The following is a 17,302-nucleotide window of genomic DNA, read 5'->3' on the forward strand; positions in this document are numbered from 1 at the left end:
ATCCTGTCCCTTCTTCTTGTCAGTTTTATACACATATTCCTTTCCTCACCAATTTACAAGGAATCCCCACATTCTTTACTTTAGCAATCCACCTAAATTTCAGCATTCTTCTGTAGCACCATCTTTCAAATGCTTCGATTCTCGTTTGTTCCGGTCTTCCTATTGTCCTTGTCACATGACCATACAGTGCTGTGTTGGAAACGGAAATTTCTCCTTAAAATTGAGAGCCATGTTAGATGCTAGAAGACTTCCCTTGGCACGGAATGCATTTATTCCAGTGCTAATCTGCTTTTATGTCCTTGCTTTGTACGCCATCGGTTATTCTGCTGAGTGGGTAGCAATATTTCTTAGCTTCGTCTGCTTCGTGATCTCCAGTTCTGATGTTAAGTTTCTCGCTTCTCCGGTGTCTTTAACTTCCCTAAAGCCAAACTGATCATCATATAACTCATTCTTAGTCTTGTTATCCATTCCTCTGTATATGATTCTTGACAACAAATTGGATGCGTGAGATGTTTAAGCTGATTGACAAGACTTCACACTCGCAGAGGCCTTCAGTGTAGTCTTTCCACGCGTCCATTTTCCCCTCTGTATTTAACAGGGGAATTCCCATTGCACTCTTAATATTACCACCCTTTCTTTTAATTTTACCGAAAGTTCTTTTAACTTTTTCATAAGCAGAGACATTTCTTCCTACAATAATTTCTTCTTCGATTTATTAACTTTTATTATGCAGCCATTTCGCCTTACCTTCACAGCAGTTCCTGTTTATTTCACTCCTAAGTGACTTGAATTTCACTATACCTGATTTTCAGGGAAAATTTTTGTATTTTCTTCTTTCGTCAATCAAGTGAAGTATTTCTTCTGTTACCCATGGTTTCTTCACGGTTACCTTCTTTGTACCTATGATTTTCTTTCCAACTTCTGTGATGAAACTTTTTAGAAATGTCCATTCTTCTTCAACTAATTTGCCTACTGAGCTATTCAGTATCGCAGTGTCGAGAGCCTTAGTGCACTCCAAGCGTAGTTCTTCATTCCTCAGTGTGTCCATAAAAAAATGGTTCAAATGGCTCTGAGCACTATGGGACTTAACAGCTGTGGTCATCAGTCCCCTAGAATTTAGAACTACTTAAACCGAACTAACCTAAGGACATCACACACATCCATGCCCAAGGCAGGATTCGAACCTGCGACCGCAGCAGTCGTGCGGTTCCGGGCTGGGCGCCTAGAACCGCTCGGCCACCGCGGCCGGCGTGTGTCCGTATCCCACTTCTTTGTTCACTGATTCTTTCTCTCGTAACCTTTTCTTCTACTCCCTCTCTTACAATTGCATTCCAGTCCTCCATGACTACTAGATCTTCATCTCCCTATACCTACAGAATTACCCGTTTAGTATCCTCATATACATTTACTATATCATCAACCTGTGCTTACGACGTCAGCATGTATCGTTGTCGGTGTTGGTCAACTATAAATTCTCTTGAGAACAGCAACCAATGCCGACAACAATAGTTCAGATATATGTGACGACGTCGCAGGCAGAAGATGTAGCGATATAGAAAGTATATGAGGATAGTAAATGGGTAATCCACTACAAGCAATTAGTAGTACAAGCACCAAATAATGAAATAGCGTCGGATTGTTTTTCTGCGACCTATCTACGGCATTTGACTCTGTGACTCACAGTAGTTTCAAAAACAAATTTAAGTTTTGTGAGGTTATTGTACAATCAACCAATGGATAATGTCATATTTAGCCAAATTAAAGCTAAGAATTGTACCTAGTAAGTCAGTGAATGTCGCCTGGGGAAATTACTCTGACTAGGGCAAAAATCTGAGGTCTCACATTCGTAAACGTTAGCAAACGATCTTCTGTGTAATACACAAAAAGCAGAGTTAGTTCTTTTTGCGAATAACATTGGTTTTGTAATCAGTCCAAGCATACATACAGAAACGGAATAAATGGTAAACAGTGTCATTAAAAGGATCAGTAACTGGTTATCTGAGAATCGACTCACCCTCAATTTTAAAAGGTCACAACATATTCATTTCTGCACGTCTAGAGGTGCTACCCCAATGGTAAGTGTAACACATGGTAAGGAAAATATTAATGGGGTGGAAACAAATTCTTAAGTGATAATGTTGATGCGAATTTGAACTGCAAAAAGCACATATTGGAACTGCTAAAACAATTTCGTCCAGCCACATTTGCACTTAGAATTGCTGCAAATCTTTGAGAGAGACAAATCAATAAGCTGACATATTTTCGATATTTTCAATCGATAATGTCCTGTGAAACCATGTACTAGGGTACCTCATCTTAGAAAGTCTGCATTACTCAAGAAGTGCTGTAAGGGTAGCATGTGGTGCTCACCGACGACAACCTTGTTGACATGTTTGTAAGGAGTTGGGCATTCTGACCACTGCTTCACAGTATATTTAATCCCTCATGATGTTTGTTGTAGACAATAAACTGCAGTTTAAAAGGAAAAAAGATGACCACGATTAGAATGCCAGAACGAAAAATAACATTCATCACTCCACATTAACATCGTCTTTGACGCAATAAGCATTGCACAGTGCTACAACTAAAACTTAGATAACTTGTATTCACTGTACCCTATAGTGTTAAATGTGCCTCACGACTTCATAGAGTATTTCCTGGCCACATGTCATCAACTTCGATCCATGTCAGAAAGTGAACAGCAAATTTAGGAAAATTGCTACAGATCATGAGGTTTCCGTTGCTGCGCTGTTTGTACCTTGTACAGGTACCAACGTAAAATAGACCGCAAAACTTTCCATATTATTGACCATGGGATGGATAATTCTCGTGACACTGCATGAACACTAGCACTACCCAGGGCACATGCTGCATGGTCAGTTACAGGAACAGCAACCTCATCAAAATCTTCCACTGCGATAGGGTGCCTTTCTCTCTGAGGTACCACACAAAGCTCACCCTTGTTTTGGAATTTCATTGTTATCATCTTTAAACTATTTAATGACGTCGGAACTCTACTCAGTCCTTTCATTCGGCAATAGTCTCTCAATGCAGTACAGTAAATACTGCCATTCACATAAAACAGTTTCACTAAAAGTGCGCAGTCTATCTTATCTATAGCCACACTATTAATCCACTACGTGAATTGTCAAATGACAGTGTGGATGTCATACCGCCGTCAAAACACTGTACAGCACCAAATTTTCAGCTCATGTCCACAATCCAAACTGATTTGTTCACCAACGTGAATGGTTCTGCATTAACCCGTTAGCATATCTACTCGTTTCGCTGCCGTAAGATAACCGTAGCCCACACTGGAGCCTCCATGAGTAGCTGTACTTTTATTATAAAAACCTGGTATGTAGAACGAAGTGAGGAAACCTCAGGATATTAGACCTACTAGCTCCAAAAGTGTGGAGGGAGATCCCATGTGCTGGGATATCGTGCAACCACAAAGAAGCCCTGTTCAGCTGGTTGGTATGTTGGATTGCGGAGAGCTTGTTCTCCAGATCCTGTCAGTAGCTATATGGGAGAAAGTGGGAAAACCTTGCGATACGAAACAGGAGGACTTGCCCCCCACATCATCCAGAACCTGTGCTGTGCAGAGACATCGTCATGATGTCCAGATAGAACACTTCAGTTTCAGCAGTCTACAGGATGGTCCTATGTGCTGAGGTCATGAAAAGCTACGAAGAAAACCCTTTTAAACTTGATTATATGTAGGATGGTGGACAGTGGACTGTCGTCCAGGTACTCCCAGTGACCTCAGGATGTTGACCCAGAGGACGTTCCTCATTAGCAGTGCAGTGGCCCTATAGATGGATGCAGCAGACTGATCAGCTGAGTGGTATGTAGGATTGTTGTTGTCCTCAAGGTCCCCCCAGGAGCTGTACAGAAAGCACAAACACCTCAGTATACTGGCTAGAAAGTCATTCAGCTTTAGCAATTTGAATGGTAGTCCTTACGTGCTGGACCTGTGCAGAGGGGCATAGGAGAAATCAGAACCACTTTGGAACATTTGCCAGAAAGACCTTCAGCACTACAGAGTGGTTCCATATGCTGAAACCTTGCAGAGGCTAAAAACTCTGGATGGTGTGCATTGTTTTCCAGGCTCTCACAGCAGCAATTTGCGGAAAAAGCGGAAGCAGCGCAGCAAAATGTTGAGGAAGACCTGCAGATCCAGGAGTGCGGTGTGTGGCTATATGTCCTGGGATCCAGCAGAGGCCCTTCGCTTTTGTTAAGATCAATGCAATCCTTTTAATTAAATATCTCTTTATTGGCTGTAAACGACATTACAACTCTGAACAAAAATTTATACAGGCTGCCAGCAACCATCTCTAAACCACCTAAGTACTACCTACAAAAATTGAACATAGAAAAACAGAAAAATGAAAATGTTCGCAAGTTAGCAGAGCTTTGCAAAGCCAAAAAGACAAACATGTCGTCGACCATACTTCACTGTTTTCACGATCTTGGAAGCAGTTATGACTAAAGTTAAGGACCGCCCAATAAACAGTAAGTTATTACAGGTCCCAATGTATTTAGATTATTATTTTGATTTTAATGTTATTGTATGTTCAGTTTCTGGAGGTGGATTACGGTGATAGATGTAGCTGTGCAACAGCAAGGTAAAGCGTCTCAGGATAATGGCCTGGAAGATCTTAATTTTCAGCAATGACGAGGATGGCCAAATGGGCTGGAACCATGCTGAGGCTTGCAGGAGACCATCCTGGTCTTGACGGTGTGTTCACTGACAGAGTCAGTGTTGTCACTGTCAGAAGCTTTATGACAGGAATGAAAACTGTCTCAGGACATTGGCCAATATGATGATCAGTATGCCTTAGGGCCATCCACGGGCACGCACGACACTCTGACTGGCTTGATGGGGCTTAGGCTGAAGGAGAGCGCACTGTCCTCCAGGTCCTCGCGTCGGCTACATGGCAGGAAACGGAAGCGCCTCAGTATGGCTGCCAGGTAGACTTTGAGCTGCAGGCGGCCGTACTGAGAGCCCACGCAGTTGCGCGCGCCCAACCCAAATGGCAGGTAACTGCAGGCATGTTCCTTGCCGACACGGTCCTCCAAGAAGCGCGAAGGGTCGAACCGCTGTGGGTCCTGGAAGAACTGCGGCAGGCGGTGTGTGAGGAAGGGTAGCACAAAAAGCAGGGTACCCTTAGGAACTGACACCCGCTCTGCAGAGCCTCCAGACAGCCAGATGTCTTCTGTGGCCACCCGAGGAAGCATCGGGACGGTTGGGAACAATCGCAGTGTCTCCTGTAGGTCACACCAGAAGAGAGTGAAGATACACTGACCGAAAAAAGTCGCAACACCAGAAAAATAATTAATGTAGGTTAATGAAACTTCAGGAATACATTTATTAGTCTAGTTAACACGTTTAAATGATTAACATTGCAAGATAACAGCTTAATCTAAGCGCGAGATAATCCATTGCGAATGTGAAATGTTGATATGTTAATAATAGACTTAATGATCTGTAGCGTGATGGAGAGCACATCGTCCTCTGAGACCGCCAGAATGTTGAATGCAAGTATGCAAACGAGCTCGCATTGTATTATAAATGCCACATCTTTATTTTTGGTATGGAGTTTCGTGCTTGAGCAGTTGGTCGGTCAATACAGGAACGGTTAATACAGGTTGTGGATAATGCTCAAGACATTGCCCAATGATATATGTGTTCGATCGCAGACATATATTTTGAGTCAGCAGACCAAGGCAACGTGCCGACATCACGTAGAGAAAGCTGGATTACAACAGCGATATGAGGGTGAGTGTTATCCAGTTGGAAAACGCCTCTTGGAATGCTTCACATGAATGGTAGCGCAACAGGTTGAATTATAAGAATGACACGCACATTTGGAGTCAGGGTGCGCAGGATAGCCTCGAGAGTGCTCCTGCTGTCGTACGAAAACGCACTCCAGACCATAACTCCAAGTATAGGTCCAGTGTGTCTAACACACTGACAGACTGGCTGCAGACCCTAAACTAACCTCCTTCTAACCAACACACGGCCATCAATGGCATCGAAGCAAAACCAGCTTTCAGCAGAAAACGCCGCAGACCTCCAGTATGCTGTTCAATGAACTCTCACTTGTAACCAGTGGAACGCGTTCTACAGGGGGTCTGGGTCAGAGCTGTCCTTGAAGTAGAAGATTTCTAATAGTTCGTTGTGACAAACTGGTGTCAATTGCTTTTCAAGTTGCTGTTTGCTGATGTATGATACGACAGAGCCGTACGCCGAACATGACGGCCTTTCCTCTCAACAGTGCAACGTGGCCTTCCGGAGGCCGGTCTTCTTGCGACAGTACGTTCTCGTGACGACCTCTGCTAGTAATCACGTACAGTGGCTACACTCACGCCCAGCGTTTAAGCAATATCGCAGAAGGAATAGCGACCTTCTCGTAGCCCTGTTACTCGACCACAATCATAGTCAGTGAGCTGTTGACAATGCCATCTTTGGCATATTTGAGCAGCATCATCTCACCGCGTCCAGTCTTAACGGTATCTAGCTCTCACGACCCTTTCAGCGTTTATTTAAAGTGAACCTTAGTTGCAGCCTCCTAGTGACGGTACTGGTGCCACACTGATGTGAGTGGAGCATGATTTTAATAGACATCATGTTTCAGATGTAGAGACACGCCTACCAACTTTCGTTTATGTCACATAACTCCTTCTTCGAGCTGCAATTTTTTTTCCATCATTGTAGGGTATCACGTCTTACACCGTGTTCCCACCATCAGATAGACAGGTAAGGAAAATCCTTAATTTTGGATGGAATACAAGTTTTAACTACAAGTGCATAACATTCGAATCTATAGTTAGTCGCTAGATTACGTCGTGAAAATTACGACGATGTTCCGTTGGCACAACTGCCCACTGCCGCTGCCGACCACTGGGCAGAAGCTTACTATTGCAGTTGCTGAGACGATTGCCTGTGAGCAGTGCGATGCGATGGGGGAGGGGTGAGGGTGGACCGTCCTTCCCCTCTCTCCCTGCTCACTTCTGCCACAGAGCTACTCATGGTTTGTGTTGTTGGCCATCCGAATCAGTTCCCTCCTAGTACAATTCTGTGCCACGCTTTGTGTGTGTGATTGCCAGTCTCCTTTCGTCTTTTGTTTACAACATCAGTGCCGAAGCGGGAAATTCTTGTGATACACGTATTCAGACATTATGTCTCGTTAATAAACACGAAAAAATCAGGAAACACAAGCCACCAACGATACTTTAAATAAAAATAGTAATAAACGCATTTCAGAAATTTCACAAAAGGTGTCAGTAGTAACAGTCCATACGTATGGCAGATACTGAAACCAATGTCACATAAATGATGGATATCATCAATATTATTCCTGATGAGTCAATCCGCTGAGAAACTGTGATAATTTCGTATACTTACATTACTCGAATCTCATCAACTGTTTCGAGAAAACGTTGTCGACGATGTCACCGAAAACCGTGAAGAGGAAGTTCAGCCAGTTGTGAAACCAGCTCAACCATCAAAGGGTTCGTAACTCCAAACCTCCTAATACCGATGGCGTTATGCCACTTCAACTCAAAAATCTTCCACTCTTAGCAGTCGTTTACCTTACCTCCATCTACAACTCCTGTCTAGATTGCATTATTCTCCTACAGCCCGGAAGACAGCCAAAGTCATCACCCCTCCGAAACGAAACAAAAATCCCCTCTTTCCACAAAACCACAGACCCATATATCTTTTAAGCTTTTTTAGTAAAATCGTGGAACGCATAATTATCACATTATTGAAAACCTTCCTCAACGACAGGCAAATCATCATCCCCCTAACCATCTGACATTCGCGCGGGGCATGGCACAACAACCCAGAGCACCTGGATGGTTAAGAAAATCTGCAAGGTCATGGTAAAAGGGCACAGCATGGGAGTTGCCTTCTTGGGTATAGAGAAGGCCTTCGACCATGTTTAGCACCAGGGGTTACTACACGAACTTACTGAAATCGAGTATCCGCTCCACATAACCAATTCTGGCATCTTTCTTAAGCAATATAAAATTATTTATTAGCTTAGACAAGTGCGAAAGCAACATAAAATCATAGATGCAGGAATACCCCAGGGTTCTGTCCTGGGTCCCATACCACATGGTGTCTGTATTAACGACATCCTAAAACAAGGCAAAAGTCATTTGCACTCTTTGCAGATGATACAGTTGTCTATGACAGTCACGCAAACACCAATTAAATCGTCATGCACCTGCAGCGGAACCTTGAGCAAATTACTTAATCGTGCAATTTCTAGAGGATCAAAATTAATCTCCAAAGAAAGTCGCATAATGTTCACAACCAGGAGGAGAGCACCCAGTCATCAGCTGTCTCTAGAGAAGCGAGATTTCCCATGGTGTGAATCGGTAAAATATTGACCACAAACTACTTTCGAGTTACACATTACTGATGGATGTAATTGGGGTTTTGGGTAGGTTTCATCAGTTCCTGAACTGTACGGCTGTGAGGTCTGGGGTACGGCTGCTGATACTCATCTGTGCAAAATACAAGTGCTTTAAAATCATTACAGACGAACCCAAGTTCGTTCCACATACACACATACACAAAGGCACAAACATGCCATCCATCACATCTATCGTCCAAAAACACATGCAATGACTCTAAAACAGAACAGGCACATCATGATGTCGTCTCATCTCATCATTAGGTACAGACCCAAATCACACTAACTATAAAGCATCCTAAGAATGAAGTACCAAACGCAAAATTTGGGATACACAAAACAAAAGAAACATTTAACAAAAGCCTCATTCTCAACCTTTACTTTAGACAGAATGTGCTATATACAGACATACTACCAGTCAGACGGTGAATCCATTGTATGGCACTGACTTCATATTTTTTGTTTCAGGATGTATGTCGTCATCTGTTGTTACACAGGAGAAACTACATGAAATAGCATATTTAACACTCTCATGTAGGCAAGAAAAGGAAATTGCTATCTGTTCAAAGTCACCCAATATTATAATGATTCTGTGCTAGGGTATTAATTTTATCCTCCATTACAAAACATTACGCTAATAATGCTAAGCAGAAAAGGCAGTGATAGTTAACACAAACAAATAGGCATTCTGAACTGACATAGTATTCTAAAGACTGACTACCACTAATCCAGGTAAGTTCCTATATGCTCTATGTAGTTCTAACTACTTCTGTTCCAACAAGTCACATTGTCACACTGGAGCAAAATTCTGAGTGACTGCAATTCCATAATATTTTATTGCGTGGGGGCAATGATGATCAATTGACAAAGAGACTGGTATTACACCCTTTAAGGTATTAGGTACGGCAGTGATGGTCAGCTGACAAGGTGACTGTTATCACCTTGCATATGCATGTATCTTTGCTTTTCGAAATATGACATACTGGAAGATTGCATCAGTGTACATATGCAGATGTCAGCAAGTCTAATCATGATATCAATTAAACAAGTTCAGGCTTGTTCTGGAAAGTTGTGAGTTATTTCAAGATGGAAGAGTCACGAATGTCGCTCACTAAGATGAAGCTCATTCTGTACACATGACATCATGCATTTCCTGGTATCCAATGAGGGCTCGGTAGTGTCTTGAACACTCTGCTGGGAATGTCATACCCAGTGTAAGCATTAAACCTCACTGCAGCAAGTTATTTCTGAATTTTTATTGCAATTGTGGTGAGCTGAGATGACTGATGGCTGTGGTAAGCCTCCATGCACAATAAGCGAGGAATTCATCATAAGCGACAGAGAGAGAGAGACATGATTTGCAGGACATACATTTCTTGAAGTGCAAAGCCTCTTTATGCATGCATGACAACTCTCACTTTGAACTGGCAATACTGCATTCCTCGTTCATTACTCGACCTGTCTGTACTGCCATTGTTCGTAAATCATACTGTAGAGACTCTTGAGACTTATCAAGTCAAGACTTGTTCCCACAGTGCAGCGGGAGGCAGCTATAAGGGGTGTCAGCTAGTTGGAACACTTGTATCCCTTTCAATCCCTCAGTAATATATTGCAATGTTTCTGCCTCATTAAAAACAGAAAGAGAGTGAGGGGAAATGTACTTTTATGCGCAAATCAGAGAGATGAAACTTAATGATTATGATGAGATATATGTGTCAATATTGTACAGAATTGTTCAGCAGCGGAATCAGCAACCGGTGTGCGTGCGTGCGTGCGTGCGTGTGTGTGTGTGTGTGTGTGTGTGTGGATGTTGGAGTAATTTAGGTGAAGAATTACTGCAAGATACATTATTTATGTAATTTTTTGGAGAAATACGTTTGGACATGGTACAAAAATTCTTTTAGTGCTGACACTTTTGAGAACAGCCAGGATGCCTACTTCGGGTGCATAGTGCCATTCCATTTTAATGCCCGCTGACGTACTACACACTAATTGGCTGCTTCACTTTAATAGTGTTCTCGTATTAGCTGGAAAGGGGAGGGGAATAACAGAGGAGGAGGGAAACGAAGTGGTGTGTCACGTGATTGATAATGACAGTTTGATTTGTCATGAGAGAGAGAGGACATGGGCATTGTTGTCATCGTCTTGGAATTTTGAATTGCCGGCCAATGTCAGCGACTGCAGTGCCCAGCAGTACTGTGACTATAGCACCGACAAGTGGCGGAAACTTGACCTGTGGCCTGGAGTCCCCATAGATATAGTACTCCTTGTGGTGTGCGTACTGTAATACCTTCGGTACACACACCATCAGATTATTTGACTTGTCGCTCTAACGAAGTAGGCGAGTGTCAGCAATATGTCTCGTGGTCTTATCGAGGTGTGTTTATCTTCTGCCGTTAGGTCAGACGATAGAAATGCCACTTACATGCTTAGAGTAGCAGATTGATGGTGACCAACTTTAAACAGAACTTGATTAATTTTCAGAAACATTTATTAAAATAATAAAAATCATAGACATTACGTAACTTGATTCTGGATGTTGTTTACAATTGACAATCTGAAGTTCCTTTGGTCTTGGTACGTTAATTTTATTCTCACATATGTCTGACACTTAACGAAGTGTCTATACATTTATCTTCATGGTTATGTACAGGAAGATGATAATCGTATTAGGCCGAGTATGAAACGACTACAGACTAATGCAGACTAATGCAGACTGACTAATCGGAGGTCTGTACACTCGTTATAATACCTCGAGCGTTCAGGTATCACTGCGCGAGTATGATCCGCGAGGAGAAAACGTTCTACGTTAGCAGCAATCACATTGGCTGCGTTACATATTAATACGCAGATCGGCGGAAGCAGAATTTGGTCTGTCTCTAAGACAGTGCCATCTCGTAGTGCGGAGATGGACGAGCGCTGCGCCTGCACTGTTGGACTCAGCGGGGCGCACTCTAGTGGGAAAGTTGTGTATGCGCTGACTACGCGGAACTATGTACACAACACTTCTCATGCTGCAATTTTCAGTTCATCGAACTACAAGATTGCCTTCGGACCTCAGCTACTTTTCTGTTCCAAAGAAGGTTATCGTCACTTAGCCTGTTTGAGTAAAAACCATGATTCATTGAAGTTTAATAAAATTCATCTTTCCAGTCAAAAGTCCTCAAAAAGTTGCCTATAAGTAATGTTAATTGTCACTAGATATTTTGGTGCAGTGTTATATGTTTCTAGAAGATTTCAACGTGAGAGCGGTATAGAACCATTGTAGTTTGTCGCACACATATAAACGATTTTGTAGAAAGTGTAGGAAGCCCCATGACGTTGTGGATGATGGTGCTCTATATAGAAAAGTCGCTATGCTAGAAAACTGTAGCGAACAGCAAGAAGACCTGCAGAGGATCGACACAGTGCAAGGACGTGAGATTCCCCCCACATGAACCATGGACCTTGCCATTGGTGGGGAGACTTGCGTGCCTTAGCGATAGAGGTAACCATACGGTAGGTGTAACTACAATGGAGGAGTATCTGTTGAGAGGCCAGACAAATGTGTGGTTCCTGAGGAGGGGCAGCAGCCTATTCAGTAGTTGCGGGGGCAACTGCGTGATTGACTGATCTGGTCTTGTAAGATCAACCAAAACGGCATTGCTGTGCTGGTACTGCGAAAGGCTGAAAGCAAGCAGAAACTTTAGACGTCGTTTTTCCAGAGGGCATGCAACTTCACTGTGTAATTAAATGATGATGGAATCTTCTTGGGTAAAATATTTCGGAGGTAAAATAGTACCCCATTCAGATCTCAAGGCGGGGACTACTCAGGAGGATGTCGTTATGAGGAGAAACAGAACGGGCGTTCTGCCGATCAGAACGTGACATGTCAGATCCCTTAATTGGGCAGGTAGATTAGAAAATTTAAAAAGATAAATGGATAGGTTCAAGTTAGATATAATGGGAACAGAGAAGTTCGGTGGCAAGAATAATAAGACTTCTGGTCATTTGAATATAGGGTTATACACAGTACTAAGTGTGGATAATGTAGGAGCAGGTTTAATAATTAATAAAAATATAGGAATTCGGATAAGCTACTATGAACAGTATAGTGAACGCATTATTGCAGCCAAGATAGACACGAAACCCACACCTACTGAGACATGCATGGCTCGTGTTCATGCCATGTGTTGTTTGTCATCTTATGTTACCGTACTGACGCCTCGTTTTCTAGTTCCATTTACTGGCGTCGGTAATTTCCTGCCTCACTTGCCCGTGAGTGGCAGCAGCAGTGCGTATCGATAAGTGCACTGTCGTATCATATCTGGACCGCCCGATAGCATTTCCGGGCCGTCGTGTGTCCGGAAGTGAGTTGGAGACGGACCAGCGGTGCAGTGGGGACGCAGCAGCAGTGAAGTCGGGGACGGAGCGCCGGTGAGGCGCCGACAGCCAGTGCTCGCCGACCGCTGGCGACACACATGAACTGTCTGCCGGAGGGAGATTGGAGAGGGACGACCGTTGGTTGGTCGTTCTGTTGGTTGTCTCATCGGCCGACGTATACTTGGTCCTTTCACCGTTTCCGAGGCTGGCAGTTGGTCGGTTGGCATGGAGCAGCGAGGAAATCTCCGCGGCGCGAGGTTGGCCGAGGCCGCTGGCGGTCGGAGTGTGTGGCGCCGTTCCCATTGCTACGATGTCCATGGCTCACCGATCCTGGACACGAAAGTTGAGTTTAGACTTAATCCACCATCAAGTCACGACTGTTCACCTTGTGTCGTTTGGATTTCGTTTTGGCTGGTGGGACATTTCCACGAGTAACTTCGTGTGTTTTCAAATTGGGAAATTTTAGCCACTCCCCGGCGGAGTTTAACTGTACTTGGTTATTTTGAATTAAAGTGCACCAGCGGAGTGTTCTGCATTGTGGCCGTTTACGTTCCGGTTACCTGCCCTGGCCGTTGACGTTAATTCAGGCAGTGTGTTTTCCACATTGTGTTGTCGCTGTCCAGCTCAATGTATAACTGGTTGTGGGCGTCAATACCTTCTATGTTGTTCCATTGAACTCCGTGTTGTGTGCTGGTCGGGTGAAGCAGAAATTATCTTGTCGGAAGGTCTGTTAACTGTCTGTTGGGCTATCGTCGGATCGAGAATGGTTGGGCTGATTGCCTGTTTCACGTAAGCGAGCGCTAGTTTTTGAATTCCAGTCCGACCCGCGGAAACTTCTGAGCGCCTTTGGGTGTACTGCCTTTTCTTATTTTTTCTTGTTGTTTGTATTGTATGGCTTCTAGCAGATTTTTAAATTAAGGTTGTTTGCCCTTAAGGCGTAAAATTGTTTGGCCTTCAGCCTAATTTAAAGATCTGTTTTAAGGTAAGGCCTTTGGCCTTTTAAGAACCTATTTGGGTTTGGGTCTTAAGTGATGGGCCTTCTGCCGATTTTTAAATTAAAGTGGTTTTGCTCTTAAGGTGTGAGACCTTTTGGGCCTTCAGCCTAATTAAAGAACTGTTTTAAGATAAGGACTTTTGCCTTTAAAAAATTTAATTTTGGTTTGAGTCTTAAGAGATGGGCCTTCAGCCAACTTTTTAAAAAATTAAAGTTGTTTTGCTCTTAAGGTGTGAGATTGTTTGGGCCTTCAGCCAAATTGAAGGAACTGATTTAAGATGAGGCCTTTTGCCTTTTAAATTTCTGATTTTGATTTGAGTCTTAAGTTATTGGCTTTCAGCCAAATTTAAATGAAAGTGGTCTTGACCTTAAGTCATGAGATTGTATGGCGCATTTAATTGGTAATTAAGTTCAAAAAATTAATTTTGTGTTTTTTTAAATTTTCTTGACTCTTGTAATGGTGAAAGGGTACAGTACCGCCCGACATTGAAAATAGGTACAACATACTTCAATATTCTTGTCAGAACAATATATTTTTTCTAATAATAACTCAATTTCAATTAATACAGTTAAGCCGGATACCAGTGTGGGAAAGAATGACAATTTATTTATTTAATTGATCACATGTGCACTCCCACAAAATAAATCCCTACATCCAGTTTGGTGAGATCTGTGAAATGAATGAATGTATGGTCGTCTGCTAACCGCAGATAGTGAATGTCAATAGATGATCATCTTTAAGACGATCCTTTGGCCGCCTTCGGTGGGACCAAAGAGATGAAATTTACCTGAGCTTTGAGCGCGTGAAATGTGGCTGACCAATGCTGTAGCAAGGTGCTCCCCCACTTCGGCAGAGGTGCGAGAGGACCTGAAGAACGGCCACGTTTCAGCACTCTGCCGCTGGATCTTGTGCTGTTAAGACCTGTCTTAGTTGTGCTCCATAAAGACAAAAGAGTGGAGACATGGTATGCATGTGGAATATTTAAGAGTAGTTTGAAATAAAAATGTCTCTATTTCAGGAACTTTTGTGGGGAGAATTAAATGCCAAGCAGGTAATATTAATGGGATCGTAGTAATCTTCAGAAGTGACCAACGGTCACAATGAAACCATGTATAGCAATAAGTTGAAATACTTCCGTGTGCTTAAGTTAAGCCGATTTACTAGCGTGCGTACTATAAGTTGAAATATTTAAGAAATAGCGTGTACAGGACTTGAAATTAGAGGCGAGTATTTCCACGTGGTGAGTACTGTGTATGAGACAAAGGATAAAGAGAAGTACTCGTCCATGGTATCAGTTGAGGACTCGTGTGTGTGATGAATATGTTCTTAATATTACTTTGCGAGATATGTTTCCGTGTGACGCTTGATTCAAACTATAACACTCTGAGAGAGAAACAAGGTGAGTCAGCCGTCTATCCAGCAACGCCACTTGGCTTGCATTGCACAGGAAGACTTGCATATATCTCCAGAGTTCATAGTAGGAAAGTAGAATTGCGAAGTGGGGCAGTGTCGTGTGAAACTGGGATAAATATTAATTGAAGTGGGAAAGCTGAAAGTGATAATGTTGTGACTATTCCCTGTCTTGTATTTCATGTTGCAGTGTGGTGTATGTCATGTAATTTAAGTATGTGTGGTTTGCATGGGAGAGTAGCAAGGTAGTTTCAGAGGTAGTGGGTATGCATGTTCCTTTTGTACCGCTCGGTCTGGAGGAAAGCTTCGTGATGTTGCTTGTGAGAGTCGAAGTGTCAGATATAGAAAAAGATCCACCATCCTATCCAGAAAGTGCACTGTAGCGTTAAATAATTACGAGACCATATGATAGAGATTCACCAATGTAAAGCCATGCCCACTGGGCGGAATTTCTCACGTGTTATTGTTGTAGGTTATAGAATTTGTGTGTTTAGGTTATAGAATTTATCGGAATAAGTAAAACAGTGAAAAGATAAAGATTGGTGGCCTTTTCCTTCGAATTGTATGTTGTCATGATATCCAGAATTTATGTGTGCGCCACTCATATTCAGTGCGATGGCCACGTGTTGATAAAAGCCGTTAAATTAAAAAAAAGAAAGAAAATGTGGTATTGCCAGTGCGTAGTAAACAGTCAGAGTTCTGTAAATTACTGATAGTCAGATGTGCGTTTCCGTTGCGTATTATTCATACAGGAGGATAATTTGTAACTTAATTGTGAGTACGAGAGTTCAGGTTACTCGATAAATAAGAATGAATCCACTCGCTTGGCAGACCACTCATCTTGCAGGCCTGACTGCTTGATGCCACAGTATGAGCAAGGCATGTGGGTGCCTCTCAGTGTTTGATGAAATAAATGAAATTGTATGTTTGAATGTAGCTGACAGCCGCTAATTCTGGCCCTTTTCCATAATTTAAACTTCCTGTCGCGGGCTGTGGGTTTAGCGTCTCACCTATAAACTATAAACCAGATGTGGACCGACCACAATTTATTGGTTATGAACTGTAGATTAAAAGTAAAGAAGCTGCAAAAAGGTAGGAATTTGCGGAGATGGGACCTGCATAAACTGAACGAACTAGGGGTCGTAGAGCATCAGGGAACCATTGACAAGAACAAGGAAAAGAAATACAGTACAACAAGAATGGGTAGCTTTGAGAGATGAAATAGTGAAGACAACAGAGCATCAAGTAGATAAAAAGACGAAGGGTAGTAGAAACCATTGGGTAACAGAAGAGATATTGGATTTCATTGATGAAACGAGAAAATATAAAAATGCAGTAAACGGAGCAGGCGAAAAGGAATATTCAAAAATGAGATCGGCAGGAAGTGCAAAATGGCTGAGCAGGGATGACTAGAGGGCAAATGTAAGGATGTAGAAGCTTATTTCACTAGAGTAAGATGGATACTGCCCACAGGAAAATTAAGGAAACCTTTGGAGAAAAGAGAACTATTTGTATGAATATCAAGAGCTCAGACGGAAAACCAGTCCTAAACAAAAACTTGAAAGCAGAAAGGTGGAAGGAATATATAGAGCGTTTATACAAAGGTGATGTACTCGAGGTCAATATTGTGGAAATGGAAGAGGACGTAGATGAAAATGAAATGGAAGATACAATGCAGTGTGAAGAATTTGACAGCCCACTGAAAGATCTAAGTCGATACAAGGCCCTAGGAATAGACAACATTCCTTCAGAACTGCTGATAGCCTTGGGAGAGCCAGCCATGACAAAACTCTTCCATCTGGTGACCAAGATGAATGAGAGAAGCGAAATATCGTAAGACTTTAAGAATAATATAATCATTTCTACCCCAAAGAAAGCAACTATTGGCAGGAGTGAAAATTACCGAACTATCAGTTTAAAGAGTCATAGTTGCAAAATACTAATACATATTCTTCACAGACGAATGGAAAAATCTGTAGAAGCCAACCTTGGGGAAGATCAGTTTCGATTCCGTATAAGTGTTCTAACACGTGAGGCAATACTGACCCTACGGCTTAACTTAGAACACAGGTTAAGGAAAGGCAAATCTACGTTTCTAGAATT

The 17,302-nt window shown here is 42.5% G+C and overlaps 1 protein-coding gene across 1 annotated transcript in view; it reads right to left on the bottom strand.

The window, feature by feature from the left end:
* Window positions 1-4,408: 4,408 nt before the first annotated feature.
* The window catches only part of LOC126424919 (cytochrome P450 4c3-like), a 39,215-nt gene continuing 26,321 nt past the window's right edge, over window positions 4,409-17,302 (bottom strand). Inside the window, exon 3 of the mRNA XM_050087760.1 lies at window positions 4,409-5,271. Coding sequence (XP_049943717.1) covers window positions 4,831-5,271 — 441 coding nt within the window. The 3' untranslated portion in view covers window positions 4,409-4,830. The remainder of the gene's footprint in view (window positions 5,272-17,302) is intronic.

This window comes from Schistocerca serialis, chromosome 10 (genome assembly GCF_023864345.2).
Source record: "Schistocerca serialis cubense isolate TAMUIC-IGC-003099 chromosome 10, iqSchSeri2.2, whole genome shotgun sequence".
In the NCBI taxonomy this organism is placed as follows: Eukaryota; Metazoa; Arthropoda; class Insecta; order Orthoptera; family Acrididae; genus Schistocerca; species Schistocerca serialis.